Genomic DNA, 16,573 nt, shown 5'->3' with positions numbered 1-16,573 from the left:
TTAATTTGAATTAAATCCTGATATTTCATCAATAGCACATTTCAGTTCATTAATGGTTCATTATTCAGTCATCTGATAGATAATGTTAAAGTAACTTGTCATAGTGATTTCGTTTTTCATCACAAGATTACTTTCTAGATCTGTACACCATAAATCTTTGTGTCCAATTAAAACCGACACACCCATGCCACCAATTACTCCTCGCCAGTGTAATTGTATGCGCTGACATCAGCCATATCGTCACAACTGAATCAAAGCAATACTGAATCAGAACAATTCAGTACCGACAGTAATTCGTTTCACTAGCATCAAAGTACGGGTACGAATAAAGCAAACATGTAATTTCCTAATCGCACCAAGCGAGAAGGGATATAATGTGTGTGACGAAGGGATAATTTCTGTGGAGGTATGAGTGTGTATGTGTGTGTTGCGGCGGGGGGGGGGGGGGAGGGGGGGATGGGAGGGGATATGTATCTGAAAGAGAGTGAGAGCGAAAGAGAAAGAGATGGATGGTTAGAGAAGGTAGTTGGTTTGACTCACTGCCTTTGTTCACGTAATGCATATCTATAGAGCGTACAGCCGGCCGCTGTGACCGAACAGTTCTAGTCGTTTCAGTCCGGAACCGCGCTGTTGCTGAGGTCGCAGGTCAGGTTTGAATCCTGCCTCGGGCATGGATGTGTGTGGTGTCCTCAGGTTAGTTCGGTTTAAGTAGTTCTAAGTCTAGAGGACTGATGACCTCAGATGTTAAGTCCCGTAGTGCTTAGAGGCATTTGAACCATTTATTGGGTGTAGAGATCATAGCCTATGCACGTAATGATGCTGTGTTTTATCCTGTCCACAGATTTAGTTTCAAGACTAGCCAACAACATGGAATTATCAACTGATACGCGAGTTCCACCGCCTTCATGGATAAATCATGGTTTCATAGAATCTGCTTTGAAGACTGCAGAACGAAAGAAAATTACCGTCGATTCCATCAACGTCCAGTACGCAAATCCTGAAGGAGTTGGCTATGGAAGCTTGATGTTCAGACTCACTGCCAATATGAGATATGAAGGCAGTGAGCAGACAGAGAAGAAAACCATGATAGTGAAAACGGTTCTTGAGTCTGGTGAACTGCTCAAGGATCTCATAGAAAAATGTGATGCGTTCAAGATCGAGGGAGAGATGCTGCACAATGTGATGCCGCAAGTCCATGAGCAGTTGGCAGCACTGGAGAATGAGGAGTTCCGGCCGATAGCGGCCAAGTGCTGTCAATATGGCCGACAGCCCGCGCCCTTCTTAGTGCTGGAGGACCTGTCAGCAGCTGGATTCAGACTGGCTCAGGCTGGCCAGCCATTGGACCTCCAACACTGTGAAGTCGCACTGCGGGCGTATGCACGGCTGCACGCCGCCTCAGCGTACGTACTCTGCAAACAGCCCCACTACAAGGACACGTTCAGTTTCCACATATTCACAGACAAAAGCGCTCTACAGTTTGTAGGAACTATGGCCAAGAAGATTTTTGTAGGACTAGCCAATGAGTTTGACAAATGTCCTGGTTATGAGAAATATTCAGAAAAATACAGGGCTTTTGCTGACCGCTTCCTCGATTTATCATGTGAAAGAATGGAGCAAATCAAGAGGCAAACAAAGCTTCCGGTATTGACACATGGTGACTGCTGGAAGAACAACATGATGTTTAAGTATACGAATGGAGAAGTATCAGAAGTCCGTCTAGTTGATTTTCAGGTGAGATTGAGCTTTACTTGTTCGATAATATTTATGCCATCTTCCAATTATGCAATGGGATGTGGAATGAAAACAAGTTATATGGAAACACTGTAAGCAAACACATCCTTCCTACAGTCCTGATTTCTCTCTCCATGCCACTTCCATAGACATTCATGGTCGTCGGTTTCCTTTGAATGAAGAGCTGCACACCTGGGTACGACCATGGTTCCATCGGCAACGACAAACATTTTTTTCATCAACGCATTCGTGTTATTGTCTCACAATGAGAGAAATGTATTTACAATTACAGCGTGGCGTTTACTTTTGAAATAATAAACGGTTTACTTACTGTTTTTCCACCTGTCTCGTTTTCATTTGGCTGCCTCTTATATTTTGTAGTCTTTTCCTTTAGATGTCTGGGCAGAACGTAACATAAAATATGTGGTTTGAAGTTGTGGCAAAATTTTTTTATTCTTCTTAGTACATTGCTGGATATGCTGTGGTCTCCATGGGTAGAGTTAACTAAGTGGATTCAGTATTTCTAGATATTCGAAAAGATTCAGTTTTAATACAATACCGACTATTACTAAAGCAAATGTATATGTGAAAAAACTTCTCAATAGATAGAATCAGTACGTCATCTTGAGGTGATAATCACGTGCAGATACAGAAGTAATTTCAGGATTTTCCAAGAGGAGTATGCTTGAGACACTGTAGTACATATTACACACCAACAATTTAGCTGTTAGTGTCAGTCATATTCACGGACTGTTTACAAGTGATACTTTTATTTTTGAGCGAGTATGTATGGTAAAAGGTATTTAAATGTCCAGTCAGAGCACGAAAAATGAAAGGTATCTCTTCATCTGGAGTCTGCACTTCATAAATCGCAAAATTTTAGTGACTTGGTTTCTTAATTATTGAGAAACTCCCGATTACTCTTCGATAGCGAGTGTAAAAGGGTAATAATAAACAACCACCGATAATTACAGCTCGGACGGAGGCATGTAGCAAGGTGTAATCTGCAAGAGGTTCCCATTTACTGTACAGTAATGAATTGGCTACCAACGACACTGTTGAGCAATTGAATTACAGACATAGTCTTTTCACACCTTCTTTCGCCCTGATGACGCTTACAAAACACCGTAGTTCCAGCTAGACGGTGGGAACTCCTGGCTGTACCTGAGTGATGTGAGTGGGATCCCACATAGTTCGCTTGCAAGAAACTTCGCCGGGACTAACAAGACAAACTTCACTCAACGTAAACGTACACCAAACATTATTACCTTCACCATCTGAGTAAATGGTGCCCTGTTTGGAGGCGGTACGTTTTTCCACAATGCCTCATGTGACTTCCACAGAAACACTCTTACAGGCGGGCGCCAACATATATCACGCCTGATGAAAGCATTAGCGAGGGCTCGCTGCAATCTGAAATAACTAGTGTGAGGCACTGCAGAGAAGCTCCTTCCTTTTCAGTGTTGTTGACGATGATGATTTTTGGTTTATGGGGCGTTTAACTGCGCTATCATCAGTGCCGGTACAGATTCCCAATTGTTACACAGTCCAATACTTTACACGGTCCACTCGAGCCATTGTCACTAATGATCATGATGATGAGGACAACACAAACACCCAGTCCCCAAGTAGAGAAAATCCCCAACCCGGTTGGGAATCGAAACCGGCACCCCATGATCCAGAGGCAGCAACGTTAGGCACTAGACCAAGAGCTGCGGACGTTCACTGTACTCGTGCTGAGATCAGTATAGTATCAAGCATACAAGAGCTCTGCCCATTTCGTGACCTCATCTGAAGGAGCGATTTGTTATTCTAATGACCTAGTTCATTAGTAAATATTGAACATTGTACCTCAGGAGAATAGTACGTTACTTAATCCATCGAGTGATGCTTTCACAGTCAATAACAGTTCTAAAATATCCCGTAATCCTGTGGCAAGGAACTACGTCCAAGTTAAGTAAACCTTTTATTCATTTATGTAATGAACTGAACTAGTATTTCATGTGTTCTGGTTTGATAAGCCTTCTACCAGAACTACCAAGGAACCCATAGCTATTGCCAGTAGCTACTTCTAGTCACAATAATGCCTATTTTCCACTTTTGACCGTTCTACAGCGGCGTTCGTGCTCCCCAGCATATCAGCTGTGTAGGTGCTTGCTGTAACCTATTTGCCCCGTAGCTGGTACGTGGTTCCAGATAATTTGAGTGAGACCAGTGTGAGGAACGCTCCTTTCTCCTTTGGACGTCAAGGAGGTTGTCCAGCATCCCAAGTCACGTGGCTACCGGCACTATGTGATCAAAAGTATCCGAACACCTGGCGGAAAATGACTAATAAGTTCGTGGCGCCCGCCAATGCTGGAATTCAGTATGGTGTTTGTCCACCCTTAGCCTTGATGACAGCTTCCACTCTCGCAGGCATACGTTCAATCAGGTGTTGCAAGGTTTCTTGGGGAATGACAGCCCATTCTTCACGTAGTGTTGCACTGAGGAGAGGTGTCGATGTCGGTTGGTGAGGCCTGGCACGAAATCGGCATTCCCAAAACGTTCCAAAGGTGTTCTGTGGGATTCAGGTCAGGACTCCGTGCAGGCCAGTCCATTACAGGGATGATATTGTTGTGTAACTACTACGCCACAGGTCGTGCATTATGAACAGGTGCTCGATCGTGTTGAAAGATGCAATCGCCAACCGCGAGTTGATCTTCAACAGAGGGAAGCAAAAAGGTGCTTAAAACATCAATGTAGACCTGTACTGTGATAGTGCCACGCAAAACAACAAGGGATACAATTCCCCTCCATGAAAAATACGACCACACCATTACACGACCGCCTTCGAAATTTTACTGTTGGCACTACACACGCTGGCAAATGACGGTCACCGGGCATTCGCCATACCCACACCCTGCCATCGGATCGCTGCATTGTGTATCGTGATTCGTCACTCCACACTACGTTTCTCCACTGTTAAATCGTCCAATGTTTTCGCTCCTTAGACCAAGCGAGGCGCCGTTTGGCATTTACCGGCATGATGCGTGGCTACTGAGGAGCCGCTCAACCATGAAATTCAAGTTTTCTCACCTCCCGAGTAACTGTCATAGTCCTTGCAGTGGATCCTGATGCAATTTGGAATTCCTGTGTGATGGTCTGGATAGATGTGTGTTTATTACACATTACGACACTCTTCAACTGTCGGCGGTCTCTGCCGGCCGCGGTGGTCTCGCGGTTCTAGGCGCGCAGTCCGGAACCGCGCGACTGCTACGGTCGCAGGTTCGAATCCTGCCTCGGGCATGGATGTGTGTGATGTCCTTAGGTTAGTTAGGTTTAAGTAGTTCTAAGTTCTAGGGGACTGATGACCTCAGAAGTTAAGTCCCATAGTGCTCAGAGCCATTTGAATCATTTTTTTTTCGGCGGTCTCTGTTAGTCAACAGACAATGCACCTCTTTTGTGCTGTACGTATCCCTTCACGTTTCCTCTTCGTATCACATCGGAAGCAGTGGACCTAGTGATGTTTAGGAGTGTGGAACTCTCGCATACAGACGTGTGACACAAGTGACACACAATCACCTGACCACGTTCGAAGTCCGTGAGTTCCGCGGAGCCTCCCGTTCTGCTCTCTCACGATGTTTAATGGCCACTGAGGTCGCTGATATGGAGCACCTGGCAAAAGGTGGCAACACAATGCACCTAATATGAGAAACGTATGTTTTTGAGGGTGTACGGATACATTTGATCACATAGTGTATGTTTTCCTACATCACTAAAATGACGATACATTCGTGCTCTATAGCCTCTCTGCGCTATATTTGCCAGCGGTTCCTGTCTTCAGCAGTTGACGTAAGAGGACTGCGGGGTCCTTCGACAGGTACGTTCTTGACACAGTGGTTGCTGAAAATCCAAGTATTTGATTTATAAATAGAGCCTCCTTTTCTTGTTGCACTGTAATTTATTTCTCCCAGACGTGTTTCGCCTTTTTTACCGTGAGGCGTCTTCAATGGGTTCTAGAACGATACAATTTTGGTTTTGATATATATTATTTTTAGATTATCAAACAGTTCACGTCGCGTTTGTTGGCATCTGAATTTCCTCTTATGTGGTCTGGAGATCACTTCATTTCCGAAACATAAGTGCGCTTTTATATTACGAACGTTTTCTTCACACTGTTCATCATGTTTACCTTTATTTTTGTGATAGACTATTATTAATCTTACAATAACACATATCAATATCAAAACAAACTGTATCTTTCTAGATCCCATTGAAGGTGCCTTAGAGTTTAAAGAAATAAATAAAAATAAAGAAGGCGAAACAAATTACAGTACAGAAAGAAAAGGCTGTTTCATTTACAAAATAAATATTTCTGTGATTGCTTGCAGAAGAAGTTTTCCACTTCTAGTCAATCCACGATATGGTCGCAATGAAATGTACTCATAACTTGTGTCTTGCCCATCTAGCGTGTGCAAAATTACACGTGATATCACAGATATAGACGAAGTGGGCCAAAATGGTCATACCTATACTACTCAAATGGTATCTTCTGAGCATTTTCAGAAAATTTGAAAAATAGAATTATGGACATGAATGGATTTGCTTTCCGAAAATTTTGGAGCACAGAGCATAAAAATAAAATAATAGATTTTTCACTTATAATCAGACATAAGTGCCAAAGCAGCACCGGCAGCTGTGGTCGAGCGGTTCTAGGCGCTTCAGTCTGGAACCGCGTGACCGCTACGGTCGCAGGTTCGAATCCTGCCTTGGGCATGGATGTGTGCGATGTCCTTAGGTTACTTAGGTTTACGTAGTTCTAAGTCTAGGGGACTGATGACCTCAGATGTTAAGGCCCACAGTGCTTAGAGCCATTTGAAACATTTGAACCATCTTGCCATGTTTAGAAGTCTTGGTGCGACGTAAGAGTGATGACATTCGGTGTTTCGAAAGCCTGCTCACACAGATCTGTGTCTACAAGCTACAAAGTTGCCATTATCCGGCACAAGCGATGAGCGTTCTAAAGACCTTAATCTGCAGAGCTCATACCTTCTCTGGGGGGTGGTAGTCTTCAAACGAAACTGGACCACTTGCAAACTGTTTTACAGAACAACATGTATTCGTCCCAGCAAGTACAGAGAGTGCTGCATGCGCACAAACCCTAAGGCTAACAAGAGGATGAGGCCTTCAGAAGGACTACTTATTTACCATAAACTGGAAATATTTCGGCCAAAATAGGGAGAAAAGAAGACATAAAGGTAAAGCAGTTTTTCGTCCTACTTCAAAAACATCGGCGGTGTTGGGATCTGTTAAAGACGACTTAGAGTTGGGCAAGGCAGGCGTTTACAGAATTCCGAGCGAATGCGGCAAATCTTACATGGAGCAAACGACACGCACAGTACGGGAAGGCATCGTAGAACATCAGTGGCATATCTACCTCCTCCAAGCCAATAATTGCGCTGTCGCCCAACATTTTATTTCCAATGGTCATTTGATAAAATACGACCAAACTAAAATTTTGTCTCATACGTCAAACTTCTGGAGCTCCGTCATCAATAAATCAGTGGCAATACAACTGTTTGATATTCTGAAGGTAGGAGGGATTAAAATACAGGGAGCAAAAGCTATTTACAACTCTGCGCAGAAACCGGAAAGCAATTATAAGACTTGAGGGATATGAAATGGAGACATGGTTGCGAAGTGAGCGAGACAGGGTTGTAGCCTATTTATGATGTTATTCAATCTGTACGTTGAGCAAGCAACAAAGTAAACCAAAGAAAAATCTGGAGTAGGTATTAAAGTTTAGGGAGAAGAAATAAAAACTCCATGGCTTGCCAATGGCACTGTATTTCTATCAGAGTCTACAAAGGACTTGTAAGACCAATTGAACAGAGTGAACAGTTTTTTCAGAGGAGAATATGACATGAACATCAACAAAAGCAAAGGAAGAATAATGAAACATAGTCGAATTATATCATGTGATGCTGAGGGAATTAGTTTAGGAAGACAGACACTTACCGTAGTAGGTGAGTTTTGCTATTTTGGCAGCAAAATGACTGATATCCGGAGCAGAGGGGATATAAGATGTAGACCAGCAATGGCAAGAAAAGCGTTTCTACAGAAGAGAAATTTGGAACACCGAATATAAATTTAAGTTTTACGCAGTCTTTTCTGAAGACATTTGTCTGGAGTGTAGCCTTGCATGGAAGTGAAGCGGGGATGATGAACAGTTTCCACGAGAAGAGAACAGAAGCTTTTCGGATTTGGTGCTACAGAAGAATGTTGAAGATTAGATGGGCAGATCACAAAATTATTGAGGTATTGCACTGAATTGGAGGACAAAGACTTTGTGGCAGAACTTGACTAAAATTAGGGGTCGGTTGATTGGAAACGTTCTGAGACATCAAGGGATCACCAGTTTATTACTGAAGTAATCTAAAACCGAAAAAGTGTATGCTGTCGTAACATGAAATTTCATGCTCTACGACTCTACTTGAATTTTTTCATTTGGAGTAATGAAAAATGGGGCTGACTTTTTAGCCAAGTTGGTAAAAATGTGCGAACTTTGACAACTGATTGCGGCTAAATTGCTGCACCGATTTTGACGCAAAACTGAATATTCTTTAATTTTGGTATTGGTAACATTTTCAGGAGAGCGCATAATTTCCGAGTAATAGGTGGAAACCTGAAAAAAGTGCCAAAATTTCTTGGTTTTTTGCCACAAAAAGTTGTCCCGAGGATATTGAAGGATGAAAACTTGGATTAGAAATACTCTCACCTATATGCACAAGACAAAATGTAAAATCTTCTACCTCGCAAAAAGTACCCCGCTACTATTCGCGGTAAGAAGATAGGGGGAGAAACGGGATCTGTGCGAGAGGGTTGACTGATACTGGGTCATAGAGAGCCCAGGCCTAGAACAATAAGGCAAGTCGAAGTTGTGAAGCTAAAAATGCGACCCCCCTTTCCCTCAACTGTTTATCACAGTCCAGCCTGTGGACACTATGTCGCGTCCGAGGATGGTTAGAGAAACTCGCCGATGGTGTGAGAAAATTCAGAGAAGCTCTCTCCTGGGCATGCAGAAGTGAAGGATTTGACCACACGTAATATCTTCAGGAAGCGTACAAAAAACAATACGGAACTGTCACATTTTTGTGTGGTTATTGGCCCTCCAAACCAACGCTGAGAGAGTAGTTCATATTTATCCCTTTTTTTTCACGGTAGAGGCATCACGATGACGGGAATAAATAATAAATCGATTGGGAGAAGAGTTTTTACGGAGCCGTTGGAGGAAGTATGAAAGACATTACAAAATATGCCATTGGTCAATGTTGGCAACAAAATGGGATATAGGTTAGGAAACCTCAGGCGCTCTAAAAACTATCAGACATTCTTTCTCCTGCTGGATAGGATTCTTGCTTGTGTTTCCGTAAGAGAAGATTTGGACTCCAGCCTTGGAGTAGTAAAGATTAAGATTCGCCTTATGGCGTTCAAAACAGACACCCGAATTTGGAGACGCATTCCTGACCAGCAACGACGGAGGGGCCCCTCGAGTTACTTCGGTTCGACGGCGACCATCGAATCTCGAAGTAGCATTACATTGTAGCACCACCGTGACGGGGAATAATATGCAGAAAAACCACTTGATTGAGACAGAAGTGATGACCTCTCTAATCGTCGCTTCGGTCCAGCAGCTTATTTATATTCATTTGCTATCTCATTCACGATTTGCAATCACTGTGTACCGATCATACGACGTCATGATTCCTCAATGTCCGCTTCCGTAGCGCAGTGGTAGCGTTACCGCCTCCCACGCAAGGGGGTGAGGGTTCGATTCCCGTCAGAGGACTTGATGTTGTGTGTCCTTCATCATCACTGACACCCAAGTAGCAGAAGTGGCGTCAACTAAAAAGACTTGCAATACGGCGGCCGAACCCCGAAGGGGATATTCCACCCAATAAATGCCATATGATCATTTCATTTTTTTTTATGATTCCACATCATGATATTAAAAGTCATAACCAAATTAATACCTCGCCCATCTTCAAACGTGGCCAACAAGTAGTTGCAGTCACAAATCTACATCTACATCTGCATGAATACTCTGCAAATCACATTTAAGTGCCTGGCGGAGGGTACATCGAACCACCTTCATAATTCTCTATTATTTCAAGCTCGTATAGCGTGCAGAGCTTTGATTTCCTTTATTTTATCGTGGTGATCGTTCCTCTCTATGTAGGTCGGTGTCAACAAAATATTTTCGCATTCGGAGGAGAAAGTTGGTGATTGGAAATTCGTGAGAAGATTCCGTCGCAACGAAAAACGCCTTTCTTTTAATGATGTGGGACACTCTCTCCCATATTTCGCGATAATACAAAACGTGCTGCCCTTATTTGAACTTTTCCGATGTACTCCGCCAGTCCTATCTGCGCAGCAGTATTCTAAAAGAGGACGGACAAGCGTCGTGTAGGCAGTCTCCTTAGTAGGTCTGTTACATTTTCTAAGTGTCCTGCCAATAAAACGCAGTCTTTGGTTAGCCTTCTCCACAACATATTCTGTGTGTTCCTCCCAATTTAAGTTGTTCATAATTGAAATCCTAGGTATTTAGTTGAATTTACGGCTTTTAGATTAAACTGATTTACGTGTTTAACGAGTCCCTTTTAGCACTCATGTGGATGACCTCACACTTTTCGTTATTTAGGATCAACTGCCACTTTTCGCACCGTTACGATATTTCTTCTAAATCGCTTAGGAGTTTGTTTTGATGTCTGATGATATCATTAGTCGATAAACGACAGAGTCATAGGCAAACAGCCGAAGATGGCTGCTCAGAGTGTCTCCCAAATCGTTTATATAAATAAGGAACAGCAAAGGCTCTGTAACACTACCTCGGGGAACGCCAGAAATCACTTCTGTTTTACTCGATGACTTTCCGTCAATTACTACGAGCTGTGGCCTCTCTGACAGGAAATCACAGATCCAGTCACATAACTGAGACGATATTCCATAAGCACGCAATTTCACTACAAGCCGCTTGTGTGGTACAGTGTCAAAAGCCTTCCGGAAATCCAGAAATACTATGTGGCAAAGGCAGTGTGACTGTAAATAATGAATGTTATGTCGTTGGAAGTGTTAATATGTTGTTTGTGAGATAAATGCTGGATCTATAATATTCTACGATTCTACTTCCATAGTCAGTAAATCCCATCCCACAGAAAGCCGGCCGAAGTGGCCGCGCGGTTCTGGCGCTGCAGTCTGGAACCGCGAGACCGCTACGGTCGCAGGTTCGAATCCTGCCTCGGGCATGGATGTGTGTGATGTCCTTAGGTTAGTTAGGTTTAACTAGTTCTAAGTTCTAGGGGACTAATGACCTCAGCAGTTGAGTCCCATAGTGCTCAGAGCCATTTGAACCATTTGAACCCACAGAAGGAAGTAAGATAAAGTGCAATGAGAATCACTAAGGATTAAGTGTTTAGGGCCCTCTATACGAAATCACATTAATTAAATTTCATTGCATGACTTTATTACTCAGTACTTCCCACTGAGAAGGGATCTTCTGGCGTAATAAGACCAGTCAGACCAGGACGATGTAAAGCTGAAGTAGACTCGCAGTCCAGTCTGACTAAAATTAAATGCTAGTGAGAGCATGTAAACTGATAGAAATTTGCTAGTCCTTATTTTCAAACACTGTCCTGTTGCATCTTCTACTTTGAAGAAATGTTCTGGTACACATGCATTTAATCTGCCTCACGTAACCTTAAAGATGATGATGATCTCCACTAGATTATGTCGATCTTTTCTTGATGGAGAAATGTAGATAAATGATTACATGAAAATATGTTAGACTCACGGTTATTCCTTTTGACATATAGGACATTACTCCTATTTCTTTTGGCACCTACTGTTTTGGTACAACATAACCACTCAGTTAACTACATTATTTTATCATGTTCGCCATTCCGTTAAAATAAATAACTTTCGTATTCGGTAGTGACACCGATGTCATGCACACAGTAGTCTGTCTACAATTGTTAATTTTTGTCAATATTCCTACAGCACTCCCATATCATCTCCATCGTTCATTAGTAAGTCCAGCACTCTCGCCATCTGAGAACGCTCTCCCTCTGCATTGCGACACTACCTTGGCATACTTTCCAGCGGTTTGAGGTCCCTGCGTCGGATAATACGCCTTTCGTCGAATGCACCACGGGACTTATAATTTGACAATGACTTCAGTATTCTTTGTAATAGTTTCCACTTCCTACCGGTGCTTTTCTTATCAGACTTTTACATATAACTAAGGCTGAGTTCTCGGTTAATTTGACCATTCGTTTATCTATATAAATTTTTAAATATTTTCATTTAATAAAAGTATGTAGTGATGTCAAAAGTATCTGCATATATTATTACCTTACAATGAGAAACTCCCTGCTGTTAGCTTCTTTCCCAGTAGTGCGGGTCTGAAAGATGATTACTTGCACGCTATTATTCTCAATATTCTAAGTGCAATTTATTTCCTAGCGTTTTTGGGAAACATGAGAAAGGACTCACGAACGTTTGTAGACCCTGAACAGTAATCTCTTTTGGAACTGTGGGCCCAGATTTCGGTTAGACTGGAATTTGGCTGGGGTTTATCCGAGCATGGGCTCTTAACAATTGTAATTTGATGTTATTAACAGTCTGAACCATATAATTACCACAGCACACACATAAGACAAAAACCAATAACTCGCATTCTGTTTACCAAATGACTTCCAATCTAACATATCAGCATTAATATGCAACCGTGAAATATAATTATCGAATTGAAATACTTTGCACTACTGAGATTAGCTTAATAAAACGGGCACCAGTCAACAAGGTAGCACAAGGAAACACCACTGTGACTAACACCTTAAGCAAACATAGACAGACAACACAGAGAACACACACGGTCTAGAGTGAGGCAGTAACTAAACGTACAGCAGTAATAGGTACACATAGAAAGGGAGCTTGAATCACTACTCGTCAAGTAATTTACAACTTTACAATATTGAGGCTCCCCATGACCTCTCCGTGTTTCACCAAAATGCGTTTCAAATTAAGCGTCCAATAGTGGCCCCATCGTGTTTCATAAACTGAAAACCATTACAACACAAAATGCTACCACAGGCCATCACATCAAAATCGCACAATCACTCTTGCGCATAGTCTGCAAATCGTTATTATGGAAAGCTTTCTCCTGCAAACGCTTCCTGGCTCCAGGATGCCATGTTATCTGGACATATGCAGACAAACGATGTTTGATGCCCCCGCCTGGAGATGCTCTGTATTAACCGTAGGCCGAACCCACTGTCGATGGCCTGACTTCCTGCTTCGACGCTGTCTGCTTTGACTCCAGGGAGCACTGTTGAGCTTCCTCCTGGATGTATTCACTTTCACTGGCAGGTTACAACTCAGTTCCAGCACCTCATTAGTGGGCGACCGTACCCTGCCACAAGTAACTAAACCGATACAGTCACTTCCTGGGCAGACGCAGCTGGCATCAAAGACGCTCGGTTGTCGTGCCAATGCCTGGTCCCAGTGATGGATGCACTGCAGGCGAGTCTGCCACCATCCACGGTGACCTGCCAGAAGATGTGGGTCATTCCATCCCAGTCAGGCGTCCCACGTACACCAGTCTGCGTCACATTGACAACTCTGTATGCCACGCATGCCTATGTCAATACAAGCTTGGCCGGTGTGCAGTCCGAAACCGAGCGCCAAGCCAAGTCTTGTCAGCCGCTGCGCACTGTGACTTGGCGCAAGCTCCCAGTCCAAGATGCCGTTCCAGTTTCGTACTTCAGACTGCCCATAGCTCTCCTGCAGTGTCACAGAAAACGTCAGCGTGGCGCTGCATCTGCCAACTCGCTGATACGTGTTCCCTCTGGTGCGACTGGAGAATCTGACCTGCTCTGGCTCATGCTGCTCACTGAGGCAGGAATTCAAACGTGCCGTGAAATAACTATGTCATGGGTCAAAATATTAGAACTCGTGCTATGAGACTTTGAGTACTAAGCCCTGTTCACCATCGGAGCCTCAGCGCTCTGTATCCTACTCGTCTGGGATCTGATGATGTTCTGCCTGTGTGTCTTGGGTGTTAACATACGAGCAGAGTTGCACAGTGCTGCAGACTTTCACTCTGGAATCGGTGGATTCAGGAGGGTAATACGGAACGCCGTGCTGGATCCCAACGGCCTTGTATCACTAGCAGTCGAGATGACAGGCATCTTATCCGCATGAATGTAACGGATCGTGCAGCCACGTCTCGATCCCTGAGTCAACAGATGGGGACGTTTGCAAGACAACAATCATTTGCACGAACAGTTCGACGACGTTTGCAGCAGCCTGCACTATCAGCTCGGAGACCATGGCTGCGGTTACCCTTGACGCTGCGTCACAGACAGGAGCGCCTGCGATGGTGTACTCAACGACGAACCTTGGTGCACGAATGGCAAAACGTCATTTTTTCGTATGAATCCAGGTTCTGTTTACAGCATCATGATGGTCGCATCCGTGTTTGGCAACATCGCGGTGAACGCACATTGGAAGCGTGTATTCGTCATCGCCATACTGGCGTATCACCTGGCGTGATGGTATGTGGTGCCATTGGTTACACCTCTCGGTCACCTCTTGTTCGCATTGACAGCACTTTGAACAGTGGACGTTACATCTCAGATCTGTTACGATCCGTGGCTCCACCCTTTATTCGATCACTGTGAAACCCTACATTTCAGCAGGATAATGCACGACCGCATGTTGCAGGTCCTGTACGGGCCTTTCTGGATACAGAAAATGTTCGACTGCTGCCGTGGCCAGCACGTTCTCCAGATCTCTCACCAATTGAAAACGTCTGGTCAATGGTAGCCGAGCAACTGGCTCGTCATAATACGCCAGTCACTACTCTTGATGAACTGTGGTATCCTGTTGAAGCTACATGGGCAGCTGTACCTGTACACGCCATCCAAGCTTTGTTTGACTCAATGCCCAGGCGTATCAAGGCAGTTATTACGGCCAGAGGTGGTTGTTCTGGGTACTAATTTCTCAGGATCTATGCACCCAAATTGCGTGAAAATGTAATCACATGTAAGTTCTAGTATAATATATTTATCCAATGAATACCCGTTTATCATCTGCATTTCTTCTCGGTGTAGCAATTTTAATGGCCAGTAGTGTAGTTAGGATCGTGACAGAGGCACAGAATCTAGAGTCAGCGTTAGTTTTTCTTCTACCTCTCTGAAGCTAACATTTTGAGTTGCTGTATGGATAATTTATTTTAATTTCCTGGTGCGATTGAACGCTAGCTAGTTAATTAAGTTGATAAGCTCACTGTATGGGAATGGCGTGATACATGTTTCTAATCCAACAGAAAATTTAATTTACACCCAAGGGTGAACCCAGGATGTGAGTAGAGGAAGTGGGACGTAGATGAAGTCAATTTCGCCGTGCTTGGATAAATAGTTTTGAGATTTAGTGAGAAATGGCTGTGGGTACTTCACACTCCATTGGTACGTTTGACTGTCTGACTGGGCAGATCCCTGGATAAAACCTTCTTTACAGTTCAATGTAATTACCTCCAGTTCAATGTAATTACCTCTAGATTAGAACCGCAGTGTTCAGTTATCTTTCACAACTCTTCATCTCAACTCAGATTTCACCATTTGACATTAACTATTTACCAAAGACTAAGATGAAACCCAGTTCCAAGACAGTAATAAGATTTGAAAAAAGGTTATGCCCTTTTTACCTGTGAGAACGGACGTAATCTAGAGAAAGTTTTCTAATAAATGTCTCCTTGGTGGCCTTGTAGGGTGTATCAGCAACCAGCCCGGCCTCTGACCTGCTGTACTTCCTGTACTCGAGCGCCAGCGAAGACGTCCACCGGCACCACATGGAGGACCTGCTGCGCGAGTACCACAGCACGCTGGTGGGCCTGCTGCGGGGTCTGGGACTGGAACACCAGGCAGAGGCCTACACCTTCGAGGAGCTCAAGAAGGACATGGACTACTGCTTAGCCATCGGCGTTCATTTCAGCAGCGCTAGTGGATTTTTCCTCACTTCCGAGAAACATGCCAAAGAATATGTAAAAGCATTCAACGATCCAGAGAAGTTTGATGAGGTTATCGTTAAATCATTTAGGAATCCGTACACAATGCCATATATGAAATATCTCACGTCAATTTTTGACAAGAAAGGAATTTTATGATCGTATTTAATTTTTAAATGCACAGGACCTAGTTTTCGGCGCATCTGAAAAACGGGTTGTAAGGACTAATCGTCGAATCGTCGACACTTGCAAAAGGCGAATCTTAAATTCATGAGTGATTAATAGCTATACACAAAGTTTCGATTGTAGTTGTAATACCTTTCCGCTACTCTACCACACAAAGAAATGTGTGTGTTTTTATTCTCCGTGTATATTTACGGGACAGAACCTTTCCAATAATTCATGTTTGACCTGTGTCTGCCATTGTTCATATGATAATCGGACACTAGTAAATATTTTCATTGCTTTTTGTTACAACGCAATTAACACCAATAAACATTTAGTAATAGAAACAATTAGAGTCGTTTGTATTTACGAAACTATTACAAATGCTTGTGTCTTTTGTTCAGAATTGATGCGAGTTCACTTTTCAACATATTACCAGTAGAAATGAGTATATCAACAGGAAAATTAAACTTCATACGTGTATGTGAGTTCAACTAGCAAATGTTCATAGTTTTTTGACGGAGATTTACTGAGTAATATCGCGCTCAGATGTCGGAACATAAGAAGTAGCTAAGTTATTTGTATTGGGTAACAGTTTTATCATCACGCCAAAGGCAATATATTATCACAAAA

The 16,573-nt window shown here is 43.2% G+C and overlaps 1 protein-coding gene across 1 annotated transcript in view; it reads left to right on the top strand.

The window, feature by feature from the left end:
• The window catches only part of LOC126457426 (uncharacterized), a 57,773-nt gene extending 41,562 nt beyond the window's left edge, over window positions 1–16,211 (top strand). Inside the window, exons 2-3 of the mRNA XM_050093695.1 lie at window positions 842–1,731; window positions 15,539–16,211. Of these exons, the coding sequence (XP_049949652.1) occupies window positions 868–1,731; window positions 15,539–15,934 (1,260 nt within the window). The 5' untranslated portion in view covers window positions 842–867 and the 3' untranslated portion in view covers window positions 15,935–16,211. The remainder of the gene's footprint in view (window positions 1–841; window positions 1,732–15,538) is intronic.
• Window positions 16,212–16,573: the final 362 nt, after the last annotated feature.

The sequence above is a fragment of the Schistocerca serialis genome, chromosome 2 (genome assembly GCF_023864345.2).
Source record: "Schistocerca serialis cubense isolate TAMUIC-IGC-003099 chromosome 2, iqSchSeri2.2, whole genome shotgun sequence".
Lineage (NCBI taxonomy): Eukaryota > Metazoa > Arthropoda > Insecta > Orthoptera > Acrididae > Schistocerca > Schistocerca serialis.
This window is presented reverse-complemented; position numbering and strand designations above follow the sequence as displayed.